At 49.2% G+C, this 23824-nt stretch overlaps 1 protein-coding gene and 1 long non-coding RNA gene across 4 annotated transcripts in view; one reads left to right on the top strand and one right to left on the bottom strand.

Moving 5' to 3' along the window:
• Positions 1–1856: 1856 nt before the first annotated feature.
• The window catches only part of SDCCAG8 (SHH signaling and ciliogenesis regulator SDCCAG8), a 148220-nt gene continuing 126252 nt past the window's right edge, over positions 1857–23824 (bottom strand). For 2 of the 3 annotated variants that reach the window (XM_038761018.1, XM_038761019.1), the window contains exons 17-18: positions 11644–11770; positions 1857–2081 (exon numbers count right to left, since the gene is read on the bottom strand). In XM_038761018.1, coding sequence (XP_038616946.1) covers positions 1932–2081; positions 11644–11770 — 277 coding nt within the window. In that variant the 3' untranslated portion in view covers positions 1857–1931. Of the gene's footprint in view, positions 2194–11643; positions 11771–23824 lie in introns of all 3 variants that reach the window. The other variant, XM_038761020.1, reaches the window with a different exon arrangement.
• LOC119940743 lies at positions 8899–11248 on the top strand. The gene is made up of 3 exons (XR_005455039.1): positions 8899–9077; positions 10667–10735; positions 11210–11248. It is a non-coding gene; the product is annotated as an uncharacterized LOC119940743 (long non-coding RNA).

Genomic DNA, 23824 nt, shown 5'->3' with positions numbered 1-23824 from the left:
ACATGGCTTGGAATCACCAAAGCGAGAGGGATCCGGGGAGAGCAATCCTGCCCCCTGCTCATAATCTGTTTCTCTGCAGCGTCAAGAAAAGTAGCTTCCGGACGCGGTGCCTTGAGACGGAGACGGCAGCAGCTCTGAGGCCAGTTGTTATTTTTTGAGTGGGAAGCGCGCACGCGTATGAGAGAGAGAGAGAGAGAGAATGTGTGTGTGTCTGGAAAGGTATACTTCGAGCCCTTTGGAAGCCACAGTCAAGATGCCACAAACTTAACGCTTCCGCGTTGGCTTTCAAGGTATTTTCTTTCAAGTAGCAAATCGATCTAAGCCACCCGAAACAAATAGATTTCCTAGGTCTTTCTGTATTCAGAGCAGAATCCTTTCCCAGTTTAGTCGTAATCCTCCTTCAGTGAGGACTAAGCCCAGCCCATCCAAGGCAGATGGCTAGCAAAACAATAGTGGTATTTGTTAAGTGCTTATTATGCACAAGGCACTGTACTAAGCGATGGGTTGGATTTGCATTGCAAATTTTGGCACAGCCCAGAGCTTTTTTTTTTCCTGAACCTGTGGCTATTTCGGTTTGATTGAGCGTGGGTAGCCACTCTGGTGTTTTCCGCCTAATAGTAAGTAGTAACAGTAGCGGCGTGTATTGAGTGCCTACTTGGTGCTGTATTAGGCCCTGGAGAAGTACAGGAATAACAGTTCTTTGCCCTCAAGGAGCTTCTGCTCTAATGGGGGAGACAAACGCCATCAATTTTTGGAGAACTAAGTCCCCCTGGGTGAAATGTACTGGACTGTGGGCTTGGGAAAGAGGTGACGTGTTCCGTGGCCACCAGGCAGGTGTTCCCACTCTGACCCTGGGAGGAAGGAGGGTGATGGTGGGATGGACCAGTAGGTGAAGCCCCCCCCAAAAAACCTTTCCAAAGCCTCAGGGATCTAAGATCCGAACCCAGAAGTCAAACAAATTCTCACTGTTAAATGCCTTAAAATATTTCCCTACCGCCCATTGGGACTGTAGAAAAAAATAAATGGATATACTTTTGAGATAATAATGATGGTAATTGTTAAGCGCTTACTATGTGCAAAGCACTGTTATTTAGTCCATGTTTCTCACCACAGTTGTGGCATTCGTACACTATTTTTAAAATATGTATTTTCAAGGTAAAACAGCCACCGAGGTGTCGGCTGGCAGTTTCGTCTGTCCTGCGATTTCAACGCTGCCGGCGTTATTTAATGCGGCGCGACAACATTGCTGACTTGACAGTTCTCCCAACTTGCTGTGACATGATGGTTTTGAGATTGGAGGAGTAGGAGCAGAGTTACAGAACACGGGAGCATTTTTCAGTGTCTGCCTCCATGATGAGCTTCTGCAGAGTTCGATTCAGGTAAGTTGGTGGTTCAGGAAGAAGAAATGCCACCGTCGTCATCATCATCATCAGTGGTATGTATTGAGCGCTTACTATGTTCAGAGCATCGAACTCAGTGCTTGGGGAGAGTACGACGCAATAGAGTTGGTTGACATTCCCTACCCACAGCGAGCTTACAGTCTAGACAGACAGCACCAATGATGGGGTCTAAAAACCACCATCTTTTTCTGTCTCCACAATATTCAGTTAGGGGCAGGCCCAGGGACTGTGCCCTTACTTCCTTATAATGCCCCACTGCTGTGGTGTTGGTGGATGAGGAATCTCGTAGGGAATCGAGAAAAGAGCAAGTTAAGAGGATTCCTGACCTGGAAATCAACCAGGAGAAGTGCAATAGCCGGCTGTAGCAAATGGAAGGTTTGTGTGTATGTGTGATTGGTGTTTCCATGAGGACGCATCTCCACCCAGTTGAAAAGACCACCGTGCATCTCTAAAAGTCACTTTATTTAAATTCACAAATGGTAAAAAAAAAAAAAGTCATCAAATTATAAAAATACATTACAAATCCCGGCTTTAAAATCGGACTGTGCGATTAATGACTGCTCCTTTCGGCCGATTATTTCTTTTCCGTTCGACAGCAGGAGGGTAGCCCTTTAACGAACCGCGTGAATGGATCCGATCCCATTTGAATCTCCGATAAAAACATTGCACTGAAATGAGTTTCTGTTGGAGTGCGACAATAAAAACCAGATGAATGTCAGTGGCCCCTTGTAAGTGATGGGTTTCACCCTGACCTTTAACCAGGTTGGCAGTCAGACTGCGGCATGCTGGGTAACTGAAAAATAAAGGGACAAAAGTTTAAATATCCCATGTTCTGCAGGCAGACTGATTTCTAAATGATGGTTTTTCATCTTCTCCTGGGCCGAGTTCTCAGCACGTAGATCGATCAATCTAGCAACGGTATTTATGGAGTGCTTTGTGTGTGCTAAAAGCTTGGGTGCGTACAATATAACCGAGTTGGTAGACATGTTCCTAGCATGCAAGGAGCTTGTAATAATAATAATAATGGCATTTATTAAGTGCTTACTATGTGCAAAGCACTGTTCGAAGCGCTGGGGAGGTTACAAGGTGATGAGGTTGCCCCACGGGGTGGAGCTCACAGTCTTAATCCCCATTTTCCAGATGAGGTAACTGAGGCCCAGAGAAGTGAAGTGACTTGCCCAAAGTCACACAGCTAACAGTTGGCGGAGCCAGGATTTGAACCCATGACCTCTGACTCCAAAGCCCTTGCTCTTTCCACTGAGCCACAATGATTAGGAAGGTGGAGAGGACACATAAACAGGGGCTACTCAGTTGAAGACTGTTTTAGACTGTGAGCCCACAGTTGGGTAGGGACAGTCTCTATATGTTGCCAACTTGTACTTCCCAAGCGCTTAGTACAGTGCTCTGCACACAGTAAACGCTCAATAAATACGATTGATTGATTGATTGAAAGGTTTCTGCTTCCCCTTTGGCCTCTCGGTTTCCACAGACCCAAGAGCTTGTCAGATGTCCGTACAAGCTAAGGTAGTCGGGGTTGAATGCGCTCGCTCGGAAAAACAACCCATGTCCTAGACCGGCTTGAGTGTCTTGTCAGGAATAATAATGATGGCATATTCACGGTACTTGTTAAGCGCTTACTGTGTGTCACGTACTGTTCTGAGCGCTGGGGCTGACACCGTCCCTGTCCCAGATGGGGCTCACAGTCTTAATCTCCATTTTCCAGATGAGGGAACTGAGGCCCAGAAGGGTGAAGTGATTTGCCCAAGGTCTTCTGCTCCTCCTCCCCTCCCCATCGCCCCCACTCCAGCCCTCTGCCCTACCCCTCTCAATCAATCAATCGTATTTATTGAGCGCTTACTGTGTGCAGAGCACTGTACTAAGCGCTTGGGAAGTACAAGTTGGCAACATATACAGTCCCTCCCCTCCCCTCCCCACAGCACTTGTGTATATTTGTACTTATTTATTACTCATTAATGATGTGTATATATCTACAATTCTATTCATTTTGATGGTATTGACACCTGTCTACTTGTTTTGTTTTGCTGCCTGTCTCCCCCTTCTAGATTCTGAGCCCGTTGTTGGGCAGGGACTGTGTCTATATGTTCCAAGCGTTTAGTCCAGTGCTCTGCACGCAGTAAGCGCTCAATAAATACAATTGAATGAATGAATGAAAGTAGTGGAGCCAGGATTAGAACCCGGGTCCTTCTGATTCCCAGGCCTGGGCTCTACCTACTAGGCCACACCGCTTCTCGTTGAGGCGGTCTAATTTTAGGAGAGGTACAGGGCGGAGCCTCGCCTTCCCCTTTCCAGGAAAGAAGAAGCTGATTTGGGGCAGAACATGTTTACTGAACGTGGTTCAGGCAGTGGGTCGCCGGAGCAAAACAGGATGTGGCCTGTGGGCTGCTGAGAACCCCCGATGAACTGACCCAATCTGGAACTTTCGATCAATCAATCGTATTTATTGAGCGCTTCCTGTGTGCAGAGCACTGTACTAAGCGCTTGGGAAGTACAAGTTGGCGACATATAGAGACAGTCCCTACCCAACAGTGGGCTCACAGTCTAAAAGGGGGAGACAGAGAACAAAAGCAAACATACTAACAAAATAAAATAAATAGAATAGATGTGTACAAGTAAAATAAATAAATAGAGTAATAAATATGTACAAACATATATACATATATATCAAGGTTGTGTGCACGTGGTTATAGTCCATCAGCGGGGCTCAGTGGCAAGAGCCTGGGCTTGGGAGTCAGAGGTCATGGGTTCTAATCCTGCCTCTGCCACTCATCAGCTGTGTGACCTTGGGCAAGTCACTTCACTTCTCTGAGCCTCAGTTACCGCATCTGTATAATGGGGATTAAGGCCATAAGCCCCACGTGGGTCAACCTGATCACCTTGTATCTACCCCAGCGCTTAGAACAGTGCTTGGCACATAATAAGCGCTTAACAAATGCCACCATTATTATTGTTTTCCAAACGTAGGTCTTAGGGTACACAATTATGTCCAGATGGACATATGGCATTTATTAAGTGACTTCAGACTTTTAGACTGTGAGCCCACTGTTGGGTAGGGACTGTCTCTATATGTTGCCAACTTGTACTTCCCAAGCGCTTAGTACAGTGCTCTGCACACAGTAAGCGCTCAATAAATACGACTGATTGATTGATTGATTGATTAAGTGCTTAAAAGCACTGTTCTAAATACTGGGGAGGTTACAAGGTGATCAGGTTGTCCCCCGGGGGGCTCACAGTCTTAATCCCCATTTTCCAGATGAGGTCACTGAGGCCCAGAGAAGTGAAGCGACTTGCCCAAAGTCACACAGCTGAGTGCACACAGTAAGCACTCAATAAATACGATTGATTGATTGATTAAGTGCTTAAAAGCACTGTTCTAAATGCTGGGGAGGTTACAAGGTGATCAGGTTGTCCCACGGGGGGGCTCACAGTCTTCATCCCCATTTTCCAGATGAGGTCACTGAGGCCCAGAGAAGTGAAGTGACTTGCCCAAGGTCACACAGCCGAGTGCACACAGTAAGCGCTCAATAAATACGATTGATTGATTGATTGATTGACAAATGGCAGCAAAGCTTGTGACTCCCAGGCCCCTGCCCTATCCCCATGCAGCAGACAAATGGCAGCAAACCTCGTGACTCCCAGGCCCGTGCCCTATCCCCATGCCATACTGCTTATCTGTCGATGGTTATCGATTGATCTCTGGTATGTACTGAGCGCTCGCTCGCTTTGTGGAGAGCCCTGTACGAAACGCTCGGGAGGGTCCACTCCAACAGAGTTGGTAGATAGATGGGACCCCTGCCCACAAGGAGTTTAGAGGAGGAGTTGGGTGTTAAAAACAGATGATTGGATTGGTTTCATCACACCCCACAGATAAAACGTCCCTATGCAGCAGACAAATGGCAGCAAACCTTGTGACTCCCAGGCCCGTGCCCTAACCCCATGCAGCAGACAAATGGCAGCAAACCTTGTGACTCCCAGGCCCGTGCCCTAACCCCATGCCATACTGCTTATCTATCCATGGTTATCGATTGATCTCTGGTATGTACTGAGCGCTCGCTTGCTTTGTGGAGAGCCCCGTGCAAAACGCTCTGGAGGGTACACTCCAACAGAGTTGGTAGATGGGACCCCTGCCCACAAGGAGCTTAGAGGAGGAGTTGGGCGTTAAAAACAAATTATTGGATTGGTTTCATCATACCCCACAGACAAACGTCCCTATGCAGCAGACAAATGGCAGCAAACCTCGTGACTCCCAGGCCCGTGTCCTATCCCCATGCCATACTACTTATCTAGCGATGGTTATCGATTGATCTCTGGTATGTACTGAGCGCTCGCTCGCTTTGTGGAGAGCCCCGTACAAAACGCTCGGGAGGGTCCACTCCAACAGAGTTGGTAGATAGATTGGACCCCTGCCCACAAAGAGTTTAGAGGAGGAGTTGGGCGTTCAAAACAGATTATTGGGTTGGTTTCATCACACCCCACAGACAAACGTCCCTATGCAGCAGACAAATGGCAGCAATCCTTGTGACTCCCAGGCCCATGCCCTAACTCCATGCAGCAGACAAATGGCAGCAAACCTCGTGACTCCCAGGCCCGTGCCCTAACCCCATGCCATACTGCTTATCTATCCACAGTTATCGATTGATCTCTGGTATGTACTGAGCGCTCGCTCGCTTTGTGGACAGCCCCGTGCAAAACGCTCAGGAGGGTACGCTCCAACAGAGTTGGTAGATGGGACCCCTGCCCACAAGGAGTTTAGAGGAGGAGTTGGGCGTTAAAAACAGATTTTTGGATTGGTTTCATCACACCCCACAGTCAAACGTCCCTATGCAGCAGACAGATGGCAGCAAACCTTGTGACTCCCAGGCCCGTGCCCTAACCCCATGCCATACTGCTTATCTGTCGATGGTTATCGATTGATCTGTGGTATGTACTGAGCGCTCACTCGCTTTGTGGAGAGCCCCGTATGAAACGCTCGGGAGGGTCCACTCCAACAGAGTTGGTAGATAGATGGGACCCCTGCCCACATGGAGTTTAGAGGAGGAGTTGGGTGTTAAAAACAGATTATTGGGTTGGTTTCATTACACCCCACAGACAAACGTCCCTATGCAGCAGACAAATGGCAGCAAACCTTGTGACTCCCTGGCCCGTGCCCTAACACCATGCAGCAGACAAATGGCAGCAAACCTTGTGACTCCCAGGCCTGTGCCCTATCCCCATGCCATACTGCTTATTTATCGATGGTTATCGATTCATCTCTGGTATGTACTGAGCGCTCGCTTTCTTTGTGGAGAGCCCCGTACAAAACGCTCGGGAGGGTACACTCCAACAGAGCTGGTAGATAGATGGGACCCCTTCCCACAAGGAGTTTAGAGGAGGAGTTGGGTGTTAAAAACAGATTATTGGATTGGTTTCATCACACCCCACAGACAAAACGTCCCTATGCAGCAGACAAATGGCAGCAAACCTTGTGACTCCAAGGCCCGTGCCCTAACCCTATGCAGCAGACAAATGGCAGCAAACCTCGTGACTCCCAGGCCCGTGCCCTAACCCCATGCCATACTGCTTATCTATTCACGGTTATCGATTGATCTCTGGTACGTACTGAGCGCTTGCTTGCTTGGTGGAGAGCCCCGTGCAAAACACTCGGGAGGGTACACTCCAACAGAGTTGGTAGATGGGACCCCTGCCCACAAGGAGTTTAGAGGAGGAGTTGGGCGTTAAAAACAGATTTTTGGATTGGTTTCATCACACCCCACAGTCAAATGTCCCTATGCAGCAGACAAACGGCAGCAAACCTTGTGACTCCCAGGCCCGTGCCCTATCCCCACGCCATACTGCTTATCTAGCGATGGTTATCGATTGATCTCTGGTATGTACGGAGCGCTCGCTTGCTTTGTGGAAAGCCCCGTCCGAAACGCTCGGGAGGGTACACTCCAACAGAGTTGGTAGATGGGACCCCTGCCCACAGGGAGCTTAGAGGAGGAGTTGGGCGTTAAAAACAGATTATTGGATTGGTTTCATCACACCCCACAGACAAACGTCCCTATGCAGCAGACAAGTGGCAGCAAACCTTGTGCCTCCCAGGCCCGTGCCCTATCCCCATGCCACACTGCTTATCTAGCGATGGTTATTGATTGATCTCTGGTTTGTACTGAGCGCTCGCTTGCTTTGTGGAGAGCCCTGTGCAAAACGCTCGGAAGGGTCCACTCCAACAGAGTTGGTAGATAGATGGGACCCCTGCCCACAGGGAGCTTAGAGGAGGAGTTGGGGGTTAAAAACAGATTATTGTATTGGTTTCATCACACCCCACAGACAAACGTTTTCAGTCAATGCCTGCCAATGACAAAGTAAGAAATCGTCTTTAGGAGGTATGAAGGTGGAGCCATCTAGTCTCAGCTTGCTACCGCTTCAGCAGAACACTTTCATTTTGGCCTCATGATGGCTTCTGCTTAGTTACTCGGTTTGATAAAGAAAAATTGGAATTCGCACCTGCAGTATTGGGGAACATCCAGCCCCTCGATTTTACTCGCTTTTGGCCCGCTACACATCCGCCATACACCTCCTGGCCTGGTATGCCCTCCCTCTGCCCATCGGCCAAGCTAGCTCTCCTCCTTTTTTTTTTTTGATGGTATTTGTTAAGCGCTTACTATGTTCAAAGCACTGTTCTAAGCACTGGGGAGGTTACAAGGTGATCAGGTTGTCCCACGGGGGGCTCACAGTTTTCAGCCCCATATTACAGATGAGGGAACTGAGGCCCAGATAAGTGAAGTGACTTGCCCGAACTCACACAGCTGACAGCTGACAGCTTCCTACCTTCAAGGCCCTACTGAGAGCTCACCTCCTCCAGGAGGCCTTCCCAGACTGAGCTCCCTCCTTCCTCTCCCTCCGTCCCCCTCTCCATCCCCCCAGCCTCACCTCCTAACCTTCCCCACAGCACCTGTATATTTGTATATATGTTTGTATGTATTTATTACTCCATTTATTTATTTTACTTGTACATATCTATTCTATTTATTTTATTTTGTTAATATGTTTGGTTTTGTTCTCTGTCTCCCCCTTCTAGACTGTGAGCCCACTGTTGGGTAGGGACCGTCTCTATGTGTTGCCAACTTGTACTTCCCAAGCGCTTAGTACAGTGCTCTGCACACAGTAAGCGCTCAATAAATACGACTGATTGATTGAAGTGGCGGAGCCAGGATTTGAACCCATGACCTCTGACTCCAAAGCCCAGGCTCTTTCCACTGAGCCTCGTCCTCCACGTGCGCCCCAGATGGTGGGAGCTGCGCGCGCACGATCTCTCCCGGGGGGTGGGGGGTTCGTGCATGCGTGCTGCCCAAGCCAGAGTCTCCAAAACGAGTGGAGCAGCCCGTTTCCATGGTGACGAGGCACAGAGAGGCCCTGCTCCCTCTGCCCGCCCCCTCCAGCCTTGCACTGAGAGAAACGACGCTGACTGAGGGCCCGGAAGGGAAGGGACGGGAAGGGAAGGCACCTCCCTCGTCTCTCCCTGGTGAAGAGGAATCCTCGAGCCCCCTGTAACCTTCAGTGCTTTCCTCACTTGATCTTCCTTTGATGGTGTCCGTTATGCGCTGCCCGTGGGATAAACACCGCCGTAACGCGACTCCATTCGATCGGCCTCAGTCCCTACCTCTTCCGATAGTCGAGGTACGAGGGAGGACAGGGATCGGACCCCCGTTTTACAGTTGGGGGAACCGATTCAAACGCTTTCCCTCCTCTTGCCGTCCCGTCGGTGGTTTCTGAGGGCAAAAATGCCAGTTTGGGCTGAGGAAGTGATGAGGGCCCCATGGGCGAGGGCCCCATGGTCAAGGCCTCACCATGCCCAGGCCTTCTACAGGCTCGCCTGGGTCTTTTTTGTTTGTTAATTAGGGTTTTTTTAACGGTATTGGTCAAACGCTCATTATGTGCCAGTCACTGTACTAAGTGCTGGGGTAGATCCAAGCTAATGAGGTTGGACACAACCCCCGTCCCACCTGAGGCTGATGGTCTTTATCGTCATTTTACAGATGAGGGAACTGAAGGCCGGAGAAGTGAGGCGACTTGCCTAAGGTCACACAGTAGACTAGTCTTAGTCCTTCCAACTCCTAGGCCCGTGCTCTACCCACTAGGTCATGCTGCTTCTATGGGTTCCAGGTCCAGGGGGTGTGTGTGTTTGTGTGGGGGGTCATCTTCCTCACAGGGGCAGCACCCTGACCCGCCAAGCACTTTGGGGATTTTGATACTAAAATATCCAGGACTTGGATTTAGCTATGAACTTTCCACAAACTCAGGGTCATCTGGGGGTCTCACACTGTAAATACACTGTTTGAGGCTAGGCAGTTCCCTTTTCTAGCCCCTGCCTCACAAAGGGGTATAAATGACATCTTAGCTGTGTATATTCAATATCGTTTCTCAAAAAAGAAAAGAAAACAGTGCCTTGTACACAGTTTTGAAAGAATCAAGGCAATCTTTAACAGTCAGTTTTCATTTGAAAAAAAATATTTTCTGGGAATGTATCAGTGTTTATTTTTGAGGCTGACAATTGGGGTGAAAATCAAGGAGAGAAACAAACCAACCAAAAAAACCCGATTTCGTTGCGATCAAATTGTTTTCGCCCATTGAGAATTCTTTCTGGAGTTTCCTAGTTTATTCAGCTAATTTGCTGTTCCAGTAATGTGCCATCTGTGCTTCAGGTAGCTCACTTTTTGGAAGATCAGATGGATCTGAGGCCTCCTCAGTGCAACTGAGCTAAGGGTTAGGGTTGTTTTCTCCTAGGTGCTTTAGTAACTGTGTTGTGACACCCAGCTCCTTATTTACCAGAGGGATTCCTTGTTCAGTCTCTCTCTCTTTTTCCCCCCTCCACACCCTCCAACTTGCGGCTCTGGAGATCCACCCCTTAATTCCTTAAGAATAACAAAATAATTTCAATCTGACTATAACATACCTCCCCACATGCTGCTTTAAAGTTACACCCGGGCTTCATTTTTAAAAAAAAACTGCCAAAAATATTTAAAAGTGATTAAACCCATATGGCTAATCAGGATCGATTCATTACATCGACTCATACACTCGGTTGCATTTTAAGGCTTCAGAGGCTCAGTACCATCTTCAGGCTGGGCCGTTCTCCGTGAGTTCAAGCCAAGTGACGAACATATCCATTTAAAAAAAAAAAACCACACACGCTCACACACACAAAACTGTATATGCTTAGAAAATCCCCTAAATGTCATCTCACTTTGTTCCTTCCCCTCCTCCAGATGCCGCGCTGCCCGTGAAAACCACTCCACCTCCCACCAGCTGGCTCCACCTCCCTCCCAGGCCAGCTGGTGAGTCTTCCGGGCTGGGAGTTACAACCCCCTGACCCTACTCCAGCTGTCCTATTCCCAATCCCCTGGGACCGCAGCCCTTCCCCAGAGCCCCCCTTCCCACCCGTACTTCTCAGCTCTTAAATCTCTTTCCCTTCTGTGGCCTTTTGGCCCGAGTGCTCCCAGGAGTAAGTGGTCTAGAGCCAGGGATTCTCCCCCCTCCTCAGCGGGCCAGGGGAGGCTGCTGGGATTTTCGGCGTTCGGCCAAGAGGAAAGGGCAGAGGGCATCGGGGACCGTGCCTTGTGGGCACTGCAGATACAGACAGGGAAGTGAACTCAAATCAGCCCTCTCCCTCCTACTTGTAAGGAATGAGAGACAAGGAGGAAGGCAAAAGAAAAAACAGTGCCAAGCGTTGCGAGCATCAAACTTGACAGCACAACTGGGGACAGATTCGTAATTTCGCTGTTTCTATTCGCGTCTGTCTCCCCCTCTAGATCGTAAGCTCATCGCGGGAGCGGAACATGCCTACCGACTCTATTCTATCGTCCTCTCCCAAACACTTCGGACAGCGCTCTGCATATGGTAAGAGCTCAATAAATACCATCGATGGCCTTTTTGTGTGCCCAGGGTGTCCAGGGGAGAGTTCCACACTGGCCTTTACAGTCACATTTGGCCCTCCTAGTTGAATTTCACTGTCGGTGTAGCCTTGGAATACCAAGGCCGACTTCACTATAGGGCTCCACTGGGCCCCAGCTGATGTTCTTCATTCCTCTCCCGTTAGCCTCCTTGCAGAGCCCCGCTCTCTCTTCTCCTGCCTTCCCAATCCCTGCCCGGCCCACCTTACCCCCTCCTGTCCGACAGACGGGTACCCTCCCCCAATCGCCCGGCCCTTCACCAGCCGGGGCTAGGCTGGGCTCTGACCCGCTACCTGAGACCGTAGCGACTGCACCTCCTCGGCCAGGTCCTGCCTCTCCCTGAAGAGCTGATTCTGCTTGTTCAGGAGCTGCACCAGTTGCTGGGCCGTGGCCTGGCAGTGCTTGTCCAGCTGGTTCAGCCTGCGGAGAGACACAGCTCGGGGTGAGTAGCATCCCCTGAACCGACAAGACCACCTCCCCGCCAGGCCCAGAGGAGGTGGCGGCTGTCACCCACCCATCCTCCATCCTTCCGGAGTGGTAAATATGTACAAGTAAAATAGAGTAAAATAAATAAGTAGGGTCGCCGTCGTTCCTCACCACCCCCCACCAGCCCACGGGCCCTCGGGTCTCCACTGTGCCTGACCTCCGGAGCATCGGGAGGCAAAGGGGGTGCTACGGGGAGACTTTGGGGCTCCCAGCCAGGACTTTGCCTGAGCAAAGGGGAGAAGGAGGCAGCAAGGTGTTGGCAGGGTGTGTGTGCTGCAGAGGGGCGGGGGTCCCAGGAGAAGGAAGACCGTAACTACTGCTGACTTCCCCCATAGCCCCCATCCCAGCTAAGTCAATCACTCAGTGGTTGTTATTAAAGCACTTTGCGCAGAGCACTGGACTTAAGCGCTTGGGAGAGTACAGTTAAAGGGTTAATACACATGACCCTGGCCCTCAAGGAGCTTACAGTTGGAGAGACCGAAGCCCCCATGCCTGGCCCCAGTCACCGCTTGAGGTGATCGGGATGGGGATTAGCCGCAGAGAGGGATCAGCCGACGAGGCTCCTGCTTCCACCCTGGGATCCGCCTGGCCCTTGAAGGCCCTTGGCCAAGAGATGGCGATTCCAGCCAGTGCCAATCAACCAGACTGAGAAAGGGAAACCATTCCAGGAAAACAGAAATGGGTCAAGACTTGTGGAGGGCGGGGGTGAAGAAAGCGAGCCCCAGTGTTGTGGAATTAGCTCTGTCAACATCTGAATAAGAAAGCGAGAACAAAGAGAAGACACTACACTGAACTCTGGGTTTCCCATTATTACTCATTCAGAAAATCACCAGCTCCAGGACCACTGACCAGATGTCTTCGAAGACTCTCAACCTGCCATTCTGCTGATGGGTTTAACCTCTCCAGACCTGTGCATTTAAACTCTGACTCTTCTTTGGGAATGTGAGCCTCCTCCTGTTTTAACCAGCTATTCCACATTCCCTTTTGTATTGCCGGTGTAAATGAAGATGTGAAATGACATGGAAGGGTGAACAGTTCATTTCTTGGAATTTTGGAAAGGCAAAAGCTTTTCATTCTAAATTCCAGTTAATGGGATTCCCACCTCCTGTAGTGCAAAGTGGGAAAAGGCGTGGGGTGGGGGGCTTCCAGTCGTTGGGGTGGAGCTAGTGACAGATGATACAAATGGGGAGAAGTTATGTAATAAAGGGGATTTGAGAGCGAGAAAAAGTGAGAACTAGAGAGAGGGAAAGAGATAGGGAAAAACAGCTGAGTGAGGAAGAGACCGACCCCTCCTTTGGCCACATCTCTGTCTCAACTCCCTACCCTACTGCTGGTCTTTCTTGCAGAGGTGGGGGTGATGGGGTTGAAGGGAGGGGGCTCTGCTGCTGTAGCCTCAGGGCTACCTCCCCTCCCCTAGGGAGACAACTAGCAGCAGCAGCTGCAGGAATAAAAGAGGTTGGGGGTGCGGTTGCTGGCTGAGCAGCTCTTCATTCATTCATTCAATCAGATTTATTGAACGCTTACTGTGTGCAGAGCACTGTACTAAACGCTTGGGAAGTATAAGTCGGCAACATATAAAGACGGTCCCTACCCAACAACGGGCTCACAGTCTAGATGGGGGAGACAGACAGCAAAAACAAACCTGTGGACAGGTGTCAAGTCATCAAAATAAATAGAAAGAAAGCTAGATGCACATCATTAATGAAATAAATAGAATGGTAAATATGTACAAGTAAAATAAATAGAGTAATAAATCTGTACAAGCTCTTCGTCTCCCATTGCTGCCTCAGACAAGACTGTGGAGACGTCACCGCAGCAACTGCAGCTGCAGTTTTCTTGAAGCCGCTGCAGCAGCTACAGCAGCAACTGCAGCAGCTGGGGATTCTCTCCCTTGTGGGAGAGGGGAAGACAAACCCCACTTCAATGAAGGCTGTTGTTCCTCCCTCAGTCAATTCCTCTTAGGCAGAGATGGCACCGGCGTTTCCCATGGATCGGCTTCAGCACAGAGAGCACGCTGCTAGATTGGTGGGGCTGCCTCTCCCACGGAACAGCGGCCCAGCGCTTAGAACAGTGCTTTGCACATCGTAAGCGCTTAACAAATGCCATCATTAATCAATTAATTATGAAGCCGGTGGGGCAGAAGACTGAGAGGAAACACATCAGAGGCATTTTGAGCTTTAGCAAGGGCCACCACCTGCTGAATACTAATTTTGGGATGTGTGAAGTGTCCACTACAGGCCAAGTGCTGGGATAGATCAAGGATGATCAGGTGGGACCCAGTCCCCATCCCCCATGGAGCTTGCAGTCTGGGAAGGAGAGAGAACAGGTATCCAATTTCCATTTTGCAGATGAGGAAGCAGTCACGATGTGCTCTGCAAATAAGTGCTCAATAAATACCATTGCCAATCATCATCATCATCAATCGTATTTATTGAGCACTTACTATGTGCAGAGCACTGTACTAAGCGCTTGGGAAGTACAAATTGGCAACACATAGAGACAGTCCCTACCCAACAGTGGGCTCACAGTCTAAAAGGGGGAGACAGAGAACAAAACCAAACATACCAACAAAATAAAATAAATAGATAATAATAATATTATCAATAATATTACCAATGATAGTGATGGTGCTCCGGGGGCCACCGGTGATGATGATGATGAATCTGCTGTCAATCAGCGGTATTACTGTGTGTAAAGTACTGTACTAAGCAGCGTGACTCAGTGGAAAAGAGCACAGGCTTTGGAGCCAGAGGTCATGGGTTCAAATCCTGGCTCCGACCATTGTCAGCTGTGTGACTTTGGGAAAGTCACTTAACTTCTCTGTGCCTGTTGCCTCATCTGTAAAATGGGGATTAAGACTGTGAACCCCACGTGGGGCAACCTGGTCACCTTGTAACCTCCCCAGCACTTAGAACAGTGCTTTGTACATAGTAAGTGCTTAATAAATGCTATTACTATTATTATTATTATTATTAACAGTCTTTTAGACTGTGAGCCCAATGTTGGGTAGGGACTGTCTCAATATGTTGCCAACTTGTACTTCCCAAGCGCTTAGTACAGTGCTCTGCACATAATAAGCGCTCAATAAATACGATTGATTGATTAATAAGCACTTGGGAGAGAACAACAGAGTTGGCACACACATTCTCTGCCCACAAGGAGCTTACACCACTCTAGAGAGGGAGACAAAATAAAAGAAATTATAGGTACGCACATTAGTACTCTGAAGCTGAGGGTCGGGTGAGAAGCAGCGTGACCTAGTGAATAGAGCACAGGCCTAGGAGTCAGAAGGACCCAGGTTCTAATCCCAGTTCTGCCATTTGTCTGCTGTGTGACTTGGGCAAGTCACTTCACTTCTCTGTGCCTCAGTTACATCTTCTGTAAAATGGGGATTAAGACGGTGAGCCCCATGTAGGACAGAGACTGGGTTTAACCTGCTTAACTTGTATCTACCCCAGTGCTTAGAACATTGCCTGGCACAAAGTAACTGCTTAACAAATTCCAATTGAAAAAAGAAATCAAGTGCTTATAGGGGGGCAGGTCCAGTTTTTCAAGGGCCACAGTGACGGTCAAACCTTTCATCAGTCGTATTTATTGAGCGCTTACTGTGTGCAGAGCACTGTACTAAGCGCTTGGGAAGTGCAAGTTGAACCTCTGAACCCTGCCCACCCGCTGAAGGTCTTGGGGGTCTCCCCCTTTTAAACTGTGAGCCCACTGTTGGGTAGGGACTGTCTCTATACGTTGCCAACTTGTACTTCCCAAGCACTTGGTACAGTGCTTTGCACACAGTAAGCGCTCAATAAATACGATTGATTGATTGATTGATTGATTGATTGGGGGATCCCAGTGACTCGCAGGACCGGAGACCCCCAATTTGATAACCTCCCCGCTCTCACTGCCCCTCTCCCCGCCACCCCTCGGGTCTCAGGAGGTCTGAGCACCAGGTAATCCGCTGTCCCTATATAGGGAAAGCTTGGCATTTCTCTCCCCATCCTGTGGACACAGGGCTGCAGCGGCCTCCTATCCCGGCTGACCCTGGTCAAAGAACCCCATCTGCTGGTTGCCACGGAAACTGAAAGAGACCGGTTGAGCCGAGCGGAATGACTCCAGATGGAAAGCGAAAGCCGGAGGAATTCTGCTAAGGCCGGGAAATCATAGAGGAGGAGAAGGACCCTCTCGGAGACAGAAGGATGAGGACTCTGTCATTGCAGATCGAAGGTCCACGATGGAGCAAAATGATTAGACCTACTTCAGAGGTACTTTGGCTTTCAGCGTGATTAAGCTGGGTGGGAGAGAGCTTACGAAAGAAGCACATAATAAGCGCTTAACAAATACCATATTTAAAAAAAATCGTGCTTAACGGGGGGCAGATGTAAATATGCACACGTACCCAGAAAGATAAGTACCCTCTAAATCAAATATTCTACTTGCCACAAAATTCAAATGGAAAAGACTCTTTACCTGAGAAGGTGGGGAAACTTAAAATCACCCCCCCAAACCGCATTTCTCTATTTGAAGCGGGGACGAACTCTAACTTGTTAACGTGTAACGCGGTCCAAGAATCAGACTGGAATCTCGATGACGCCTGGTCCTCTTGGAGCTCACTCTCTACTGTGATGGGAAATGTGTCTCCATCCAGTCCAACCCCACCCAGTGGGAATGGATCGAGGGAAATGGCCAGACCCCCTGACTTCAGTGCGACTGTTCTAAAAATTCACAGCGCACCCGACTGCGTTTGCAGACACCAAGTTGGGTGTCCACCAGCACAGTTGCCAGGACGTGTGCTCACCGCTGCCTGACGCTCGAGCGATCATTTGACCAATCACACTTATTGAGCGCTTACTGTGTGCAGAGCACTGTACTAAGCACTTGGGAGAGTACAGTGTAACACAGTAATGGACACGTTCCCTTCCCACAATGAGGTTCAGCCTAGAGGATGAGTTGGTAGGTTTCAAGCTTTAGAGTATAAGGATTGCAGGTTCAGGGGGTGCCCCCACCCCAATTTTTGTCATTTCACCATTCCCAGAGACTTCAGCCTCCCAGCGTAGCTCCTTGAAAGACGGATTCCGAGGCACCCGGTTTGGTCAACCATAGGACCGATGGCCGGGCAGATGAGAAATCAGCAAACCCAGCCTCATGTTGGCTCCATCCTGTGGCATTTGTTAAGCACTTACTATGTGCTAAACGCAGTACTAAATGCAGGGGTAGATTGGACACGACCCCCGTTATCACATAGGGCTCACAGTTTAAGGACAGGGATTGAGAGTGAGGCCCAGAGACGTGAAGTGACTTGCCCAGCTGGTAAGTGGCAGAGGCGAGATTAGAACCCAGGTCATCTGGCGCCCAGGACTGAGCTCTTTCCCTTCCCACCAACCTCCGGCCGGGTGAGTGTGCTGACTTTCAGCTCCCTCCAGCCTCGTTGCCACAGGGGTGTGCCGTCCCTCCTGGGGGGCCCTTTAGCCACCTACTCCTCCACGGGTCAGTGATTTACACTACATTCAAAAGCCCCCAAACTGCCCAACCTGCCCCGCAGGCCATCGACTGATCTGATGGGAGAGAATTCTTCTTCCCCTCTTGCTACCCCTCTTTTTCTGCTTTCAGAGCAGCCTGGCCCCGCACCTGGAAGTCAGAGGAACTGGGCTCTAATCTTGGCTCTGCCACTTGTCTGCTGTGTGACCTTGGGCAAGTCTCTTCACTTCTCTTATCCTCAGTTCCCTCACCTGTAAAATGGGGATTAAGACTGTGAGCCCCATGTGGGACAGGGACTCTGTCCCACCTGATTAGCTTGTATCGACCCCGGTGCCAAAACAGTGCTTGACACAGTCGTACTTACTATAAATAACATTAATAATTTTAGGAGTAGTATTATCATTATCATTTCCTCTAATTCGTCCAACACAGCGCCAGCGTGAGACAGCACAGAATAATCGGTAGATGAATTCAACATGGGGACGGCAACGGCGAGTTTTTCTTACCCCATCCGCCCGATCTGAGCTCTTTCCTTCAGAAACACTTTGCCTCTAAAAAGCAACTCCCGGCATGAGCCTCATAAGAAGCGACATGTAACAGACAGTGCCTGTGGTGGTTGGGCACACGGCACGGAATGAAAAGAGAATTTTTTTTTTTTACTTCTTTTCCTCAATGGCATGTGCATAATATACCCGAGGACTAAACTGACATCAGGGCATTTAAAGCAAGAGAAGAGAGAAGTGGTGGGGGGGGACAGAAACGGGGAGAGAAGTCAATGATGGAGGGAAAGAGAGAGAAAATATGTTGATTAAAAACAGTAACTTCTGTTAATCTACATTTTTCAGACCCTGTCATAATTTTTAAAATGTGAAGAAATATGTTGCAGTTTAATTGCACCGTTTCAGTAATTCTACAGCTTCCAGTGATGTAGACCAGCCAACTTCCGCAACGGTTCCCCTTTTTATTACGTGTGGGTTTCTCTAAAGGCAGTAATATTAATGTGCTGATCAGGTTTGGAGTGGGCTTCACTCCCTGACTTAGAGAGCAGAAATGGTAGAATTGTAGCCTGGCTGGGGAATAGTTCTCCCTGAAAATGGATTCAGTAGAAAACCACAATTCCTAGCAGATCAGCCCGGTAGAAAAACAGCAAACATGTTTGAGAAATCCAGATTGTGGCTTTTTCTGAGAAAGGATCATTTTTTGGCTAAAGCACAAGGGAGGGGAATAGTGAAATAACTTTTGATTTTTCTGGGGGACAGTTACCCCCCACACACACACCATTGCCCCCCTCCCCAAGGAGAAACAACAGCAATTTACCATCTCCACACCGCATTCAGCAGCAAAAAAGTTTTTTGTGTGTGACCTGGCTAATTCTGTGGCACTGAACTCTCCCAAGTGCATAGTACACTTACACATAGTACACTCTGCACATAGTAAGCACTCAATAAATATGATTGATTTATAAGTAGAAGAGTAGGGATTAGAACCCAGGTCCTTATGACTCCGAGGCCTGGGCTCCATCCAATAGGGCTTATGGCTTTTTGCTTCTTTCTACCACACCTTAAGGCTCCCCCCAGATTCTAGTAGTGTGGGCCTGTGAAGGTTCAGTCTCAGCCCCCGCCACTCCCAATCCCCTCACCGGACAGGTTTCTTGAAGGGGAGGGATCGCTCTCTCCTAAATAATAATAATAATAATAATAATAATAATAATAATAGCATTTATTAGGCACTTACTATGTACAAAGCACTGTTCTAAGCGCTGGGGAGGTGACAAGGTGATCAGGTTGTCCCCCGGGGGGGCTCACAGTTTTAATCTCCATTTTACAGATGAGGGAACTGAGGCACAGAGAAGTGAAGTGACTTGCCCAAAGTCACACAGCTGGCAGTTGGCGGAGCTAGGATTTGAACCCATGACCTCTGACTCCAAAGCCTGTGCTCTTTCCATTGAGCCACGCTGCTTCTCTGAAATGCTCACTTATGCTTAGTACAGAGCGCTGTACTAAGCACTTGAGAGAGTACAGTGTAACAATAAATGGACACATTCCCTGCCCACGACAAGCATACAGTCTAGAGCTTACACAGCCTCCAACCGGGTAGCTCCGCCATACTGCAGAGCCACTATGGAATGGAAGTTCTGTGGGACCACTCGCCAACTGGCCTAAAGTTAAATGGAGCAACTGAAACCGGCAGCTTTTAAAAACGGCAATAAAAACACAGTTTAATGAAAGCTGGGCCTGGAGAGGGAATCGCCAAAGGTCCTGGATCTATTTCCCCCAGCTAAGGCCTCAGCCTTTTGCTCCCTCTCTCTCATTTCCTCCCCCCTCTCTGCTTCCCTCTCTCCTTAGCTAAGGAGGCAGAGTGGCTTAGTTCCTATTCTGCCCTTGTACCAAACTTTACTACTTGTCATGACAGCATTTATTAATCCCCAAAGTGATTTATTCATATTTGATCCCACGTTTCTAAAACATCAGTCGGTCTCAGAAATAATTCCTTGAGTGCCACACCAGTAGCCCAGAGGTGAAGTGATAGCTGTCATTTCTTCAGGGGGTTTATGGCAAATTCCATCACCGTTCTACTTGCAATGCCACCTAGCCTCAAATAATATTAAGAGTAATGATGATGGCATTTGTTAAGCACTCACTATGCGCCAAGCACTGTTCTAAGCACTGGGGTAGATACAAGTTAATCAGGTTAGACACAGTCCCTGCCCCACATGGGGCTCACACTCTTAATCCTTATTTTACAGCTGAGGTAACTGAAGCCCAGAGAACAATAATAATAATAATAATGGCATTTATTAAGTGCTTACTATGTGCAAAGCACTGTTCTAAGCACTGGGGAGGTTACAAGGTGATCAGGTTGTCCCACGGGGGGCTCGCAGTCTTCATCCCCATTTTACAGATGAGGTCACTGAGGCCCAGAGAAGTGAAGTGCCTTGCCCAAAGTCACAGAGCTGACAATTGTCGGAGTGAGGATTTGAACCCATGACCTCTGACTCCAAAGCCCGGGCTCTTTCCACGGAGCCACGCTGCTCAGTGGAAGTGAAGTGACTTGCCGAAGGTCACCCAGCAGACGTGTGGCAGAGGCGGGATTAGGACCCCCCAAGAAGGACTCACTGACCGAGTTTCTCTCAGCGGTCACAGCGCTGGATGGGGAGGTAAGTGCTGGTTTGCGATGATATCTGCGTTTCCAGGTCGAATAATGTTGGGAGGGAGAGAGGCTGCTGAGGAGTCAAGACACAACAAGAAGCCAACAGCCAGTAAGGCTCCTCTTTTGGCTCCGGTGCCTATGTGGGATGAAAACTCCTCTTGCCTCATGCCGAAGAATCCCTTCGGCTTGAGGACGGCTGTCTGATGCGGGGATGATGATAATAATGCTAATTAATTCATTCAACCATATTTACTGAGCACTTACTGTGTGCAGAGCACTGTACTAAGCGCTTGGGAAGTCCAAGTTGGCAACATACAGAGACGGTCCCTACCCAACAGCGGGCTAACCCTAATTAATAATAATGATGGCATTTATTAAGCGCTTGCTATGTGCAAAGCACTGTTCTAAGCCCTGGGGAGGTTACAAGGTGATCAGGTTGTCCCACGGGGGGCTCACAGTCTTCATCCCCATTTGACAGATGAGGGAACTGAGGCCCAGAGAAGTAAAGTGACTTGCCCAAAGTCACACAGCTGACAATTGGCAGAGTTGGGACTTGAAGCGCGTGCTCTTTCCACTGAGCCTTTTAGACTGTGAGCCCACTGTTGGGTAGGGACTGTCTCTATATGTTGCCAATTTGTACTTCCCAAGCGCTTAGTACAGTGCTCTGCACATAGTAAGCGCTCAATAAATACGATTGATGATGAGCCACGCTGCTTCTCTAATTGTGTTATTTGTTTAGTGCTTACTATGTGCCAGGGACTGTACTAAGCGCTAGGGTAGAGACAAGCAAATCGGGTTGGACACAGACCCTGTCCCACGTGGGGCTCACGGTCTCAATCCCCATTTTCCAGATGAGGTAACTGAGGCCCAGAAGTAAAGCGACTTTCCCAGGGTCACACAGCAGACACGTGGCAGAGCCAGGACTAGAACCCACGACCTTCTGACTCCCAAGCCCGGTCTCTATCCACTAGGCCATGCTCCTGAATCCTCAGGGCCATGAAGCTCAAAACCTAGGCGGCGAGTCCGAAGGCGGGCAGACAGACCCTCGGAGCCCCCAGCAGTTCTAGGCGATGTGAGGTGGGAGGGAAGGATGCTGAGAGCTTAGCTTCGCACACAAGAAGCGCCTACTAAAGGCTGTTAACAAGTCTCCGACAACTGAGATCAGTGCTTGATAGATTCTTTATCTACTCTAGCGCTTAGTACAGCGCCGGGCCCAGAGGAAGCGCTTAGCAAACATCACTCTTATCGTCACTATTCCCGGCGAGAGAGGGACGGGGCCCAACGGGCGACAGATCTGGGAGCAGCAAACATCCACAGGCTTGTTCGTGAGTCCAAAAGTTCGGCGTCAAAGCCGCCAAGTACCCAGGCCGTTAAAGGAAGGACTGGGAATAATGGCAGAAACTGAAGCAGCTCCCGCCTCGGGGCCAACAGCCTCTCCAGCAGCGGTAAGGCTGTTATCGGCTTCGCCGTACCATTTGTTCCATTACACAATCTCCTGAAGCCTTTTACGGAGAGCTCAAACAACTGCCTGTACCAACACGACACATGGCTTTCCATCCCGACTCTTTGCTGCTCCAGACGCTCCAACCATCTTTCTTTAAGATGCCATATGGTTGGCAGAAGCCTGTAGTTATAGCAGCACATCTGCTTCTGCCTTCCCTCTCTCCTTTCCATCCCCCCCCGCCTGCCACCCCAGTGTGTCTCCCCCCTCACCCCACCCGAAAGAAAAAGGGATGGGGTGGGGGGGAAGGGAAGCAAAATCTTTCTTAAACATCGTAACCGATTAAAGCTCAATTAAAGGGGAGACGGGGAATTATTCGGTGCGAGATCATTTTTACATGACTGCGGTGATCTGTTTGCCAGTCCACCCTCTAGAAAGAACCGAGGGAGGAAGGGAGACCGGAGAGGGCCCTCAGAGGCAACACCGTTATTTTAAACGGAGGGAAACGCGTTCTTCTTCAGACATCGCCTCTCTTGCCGGAGGGAGAGGGGCAGATTTTCCTGAGGGGTGTTTTTGTCAGGGGTAGATAGACAGGCAGCCTGAGAAGCCCGATCCCCTCGAATGGGCTTTGTTAGCCAGCCTAGCGAGGCTGTATGCTAATGGTTTTGCCGGCGTATGCAGACGCCCTGCTTTTTTGGGTCTGATGAGCAAAGATTACTGAAACAGTTGAAATCCTGGTTGTACTGGCATGTAAGCAACCAGGCTGCCTTTCTGGACTCCAGCCTCTGGTAAGACAGGCTGCAAAATATACATTCTGCTCACCCTGTTTCCTGATGACTTAATTCTGACCATTTGCAACTTTTTCTACATAATGGCAACAGAAGACGGTATTTTCTGGCCAGCGTTAACAGACTAATGCCAGAATGGGATTTGCCCCGCAAAGGAGAACAACAGAAGCCCCATCCCTAAATGGCCGGAGCCTTTTACGGAGCTCTGATGGGTCAGGGAGGAATACCTCACTGGGCCAGAGAAGACAGGGGAAGTCAGGGTAACTTGAAGAGGCAATAGTTCGAGCTCTGCAGGAATTCCTTGATGGAATTCTCACTATTGCTGAAGCAAACGGTTTCGGGAGGATTCCGAGGTCTAACAACCAAATAAGGGTGGCCAGTTACAAGGCTGCACTTTCCCGGATCTACCCACGTACAGAAATGCATGTGAAAAGGACCGATTCAAAGGGCCTGACAAGAGATGAGTTTTTAATTTTTTTTACGGTATTTGTTAAGCGCTTATTTTGTGCCAGGCACTGCACTAAGCGCTGGGGTAGATACAAGCTAATCAATAGGCTGGACACAGTCTGCGTCCCATATGGGGCTCCCAGTCTTAACCCCCATTTTAGAGATGAGGTAACTGGGGCACAGAGAAGTGAAATGACTTGCCCAAGGTCATGCACAGCAGAAAAGTGGCAGTCGGGATTAGAACCCAGGTCCTTCTGACTCCCGAGCCTTTGTTCTATCCACTAGTCCACACTGCTTCTCGGTGAGATGGTATAGGAAATGCTTACCTATATACAAGGCATCAGTATCACTACTGTCATTAACGAATGTTGACATTTTATGGCTTGCCTAAATCACAGCTGCTGAAAGGCAGGCAGAGTGTACTTTCTAATTTCCCATATTCCTTTCTCCTATACCACCCCCACGTACCCAAATTTATGTTTTTCAAAATCTAAGAGAAGCAAGCTCAACGTGACGTTTGACCGGTCAAATGTCTACTAGTCAAAAGATTCGCGGACCACGGGGGCGGGTCTTGGTTTGGAAAATAATCTCGCTTTGTGCTGTGGAAGCAATGAAAAGGCACCCACCCCGAGATCATGCAGTGGAAAATTCGGCTGCTCCACAGTTGTGGAAATGAGTACGCTGATACGTGTC

This window comes from Tachyglossus aculeatus, chromosome 19 (assembly GCF_015852505.1).
Source record: "Tachyglossus aculeatus isolate mTacAcu1 chromosome 19, mTacAcu1.pri, whole genome shotgun sequence".
NCBI classification, from domain to species: Eukaryota; Metazoa; Chordata; class Mammalia; order Monotremata; family Tachyglossidae; genus Tachyglossus; species Tachyglossus aculeatus.
Note: the sequence above shows the minus strand (reverse complement) of the source record. Positions and strands in the feature narration are given on the sequence as shown.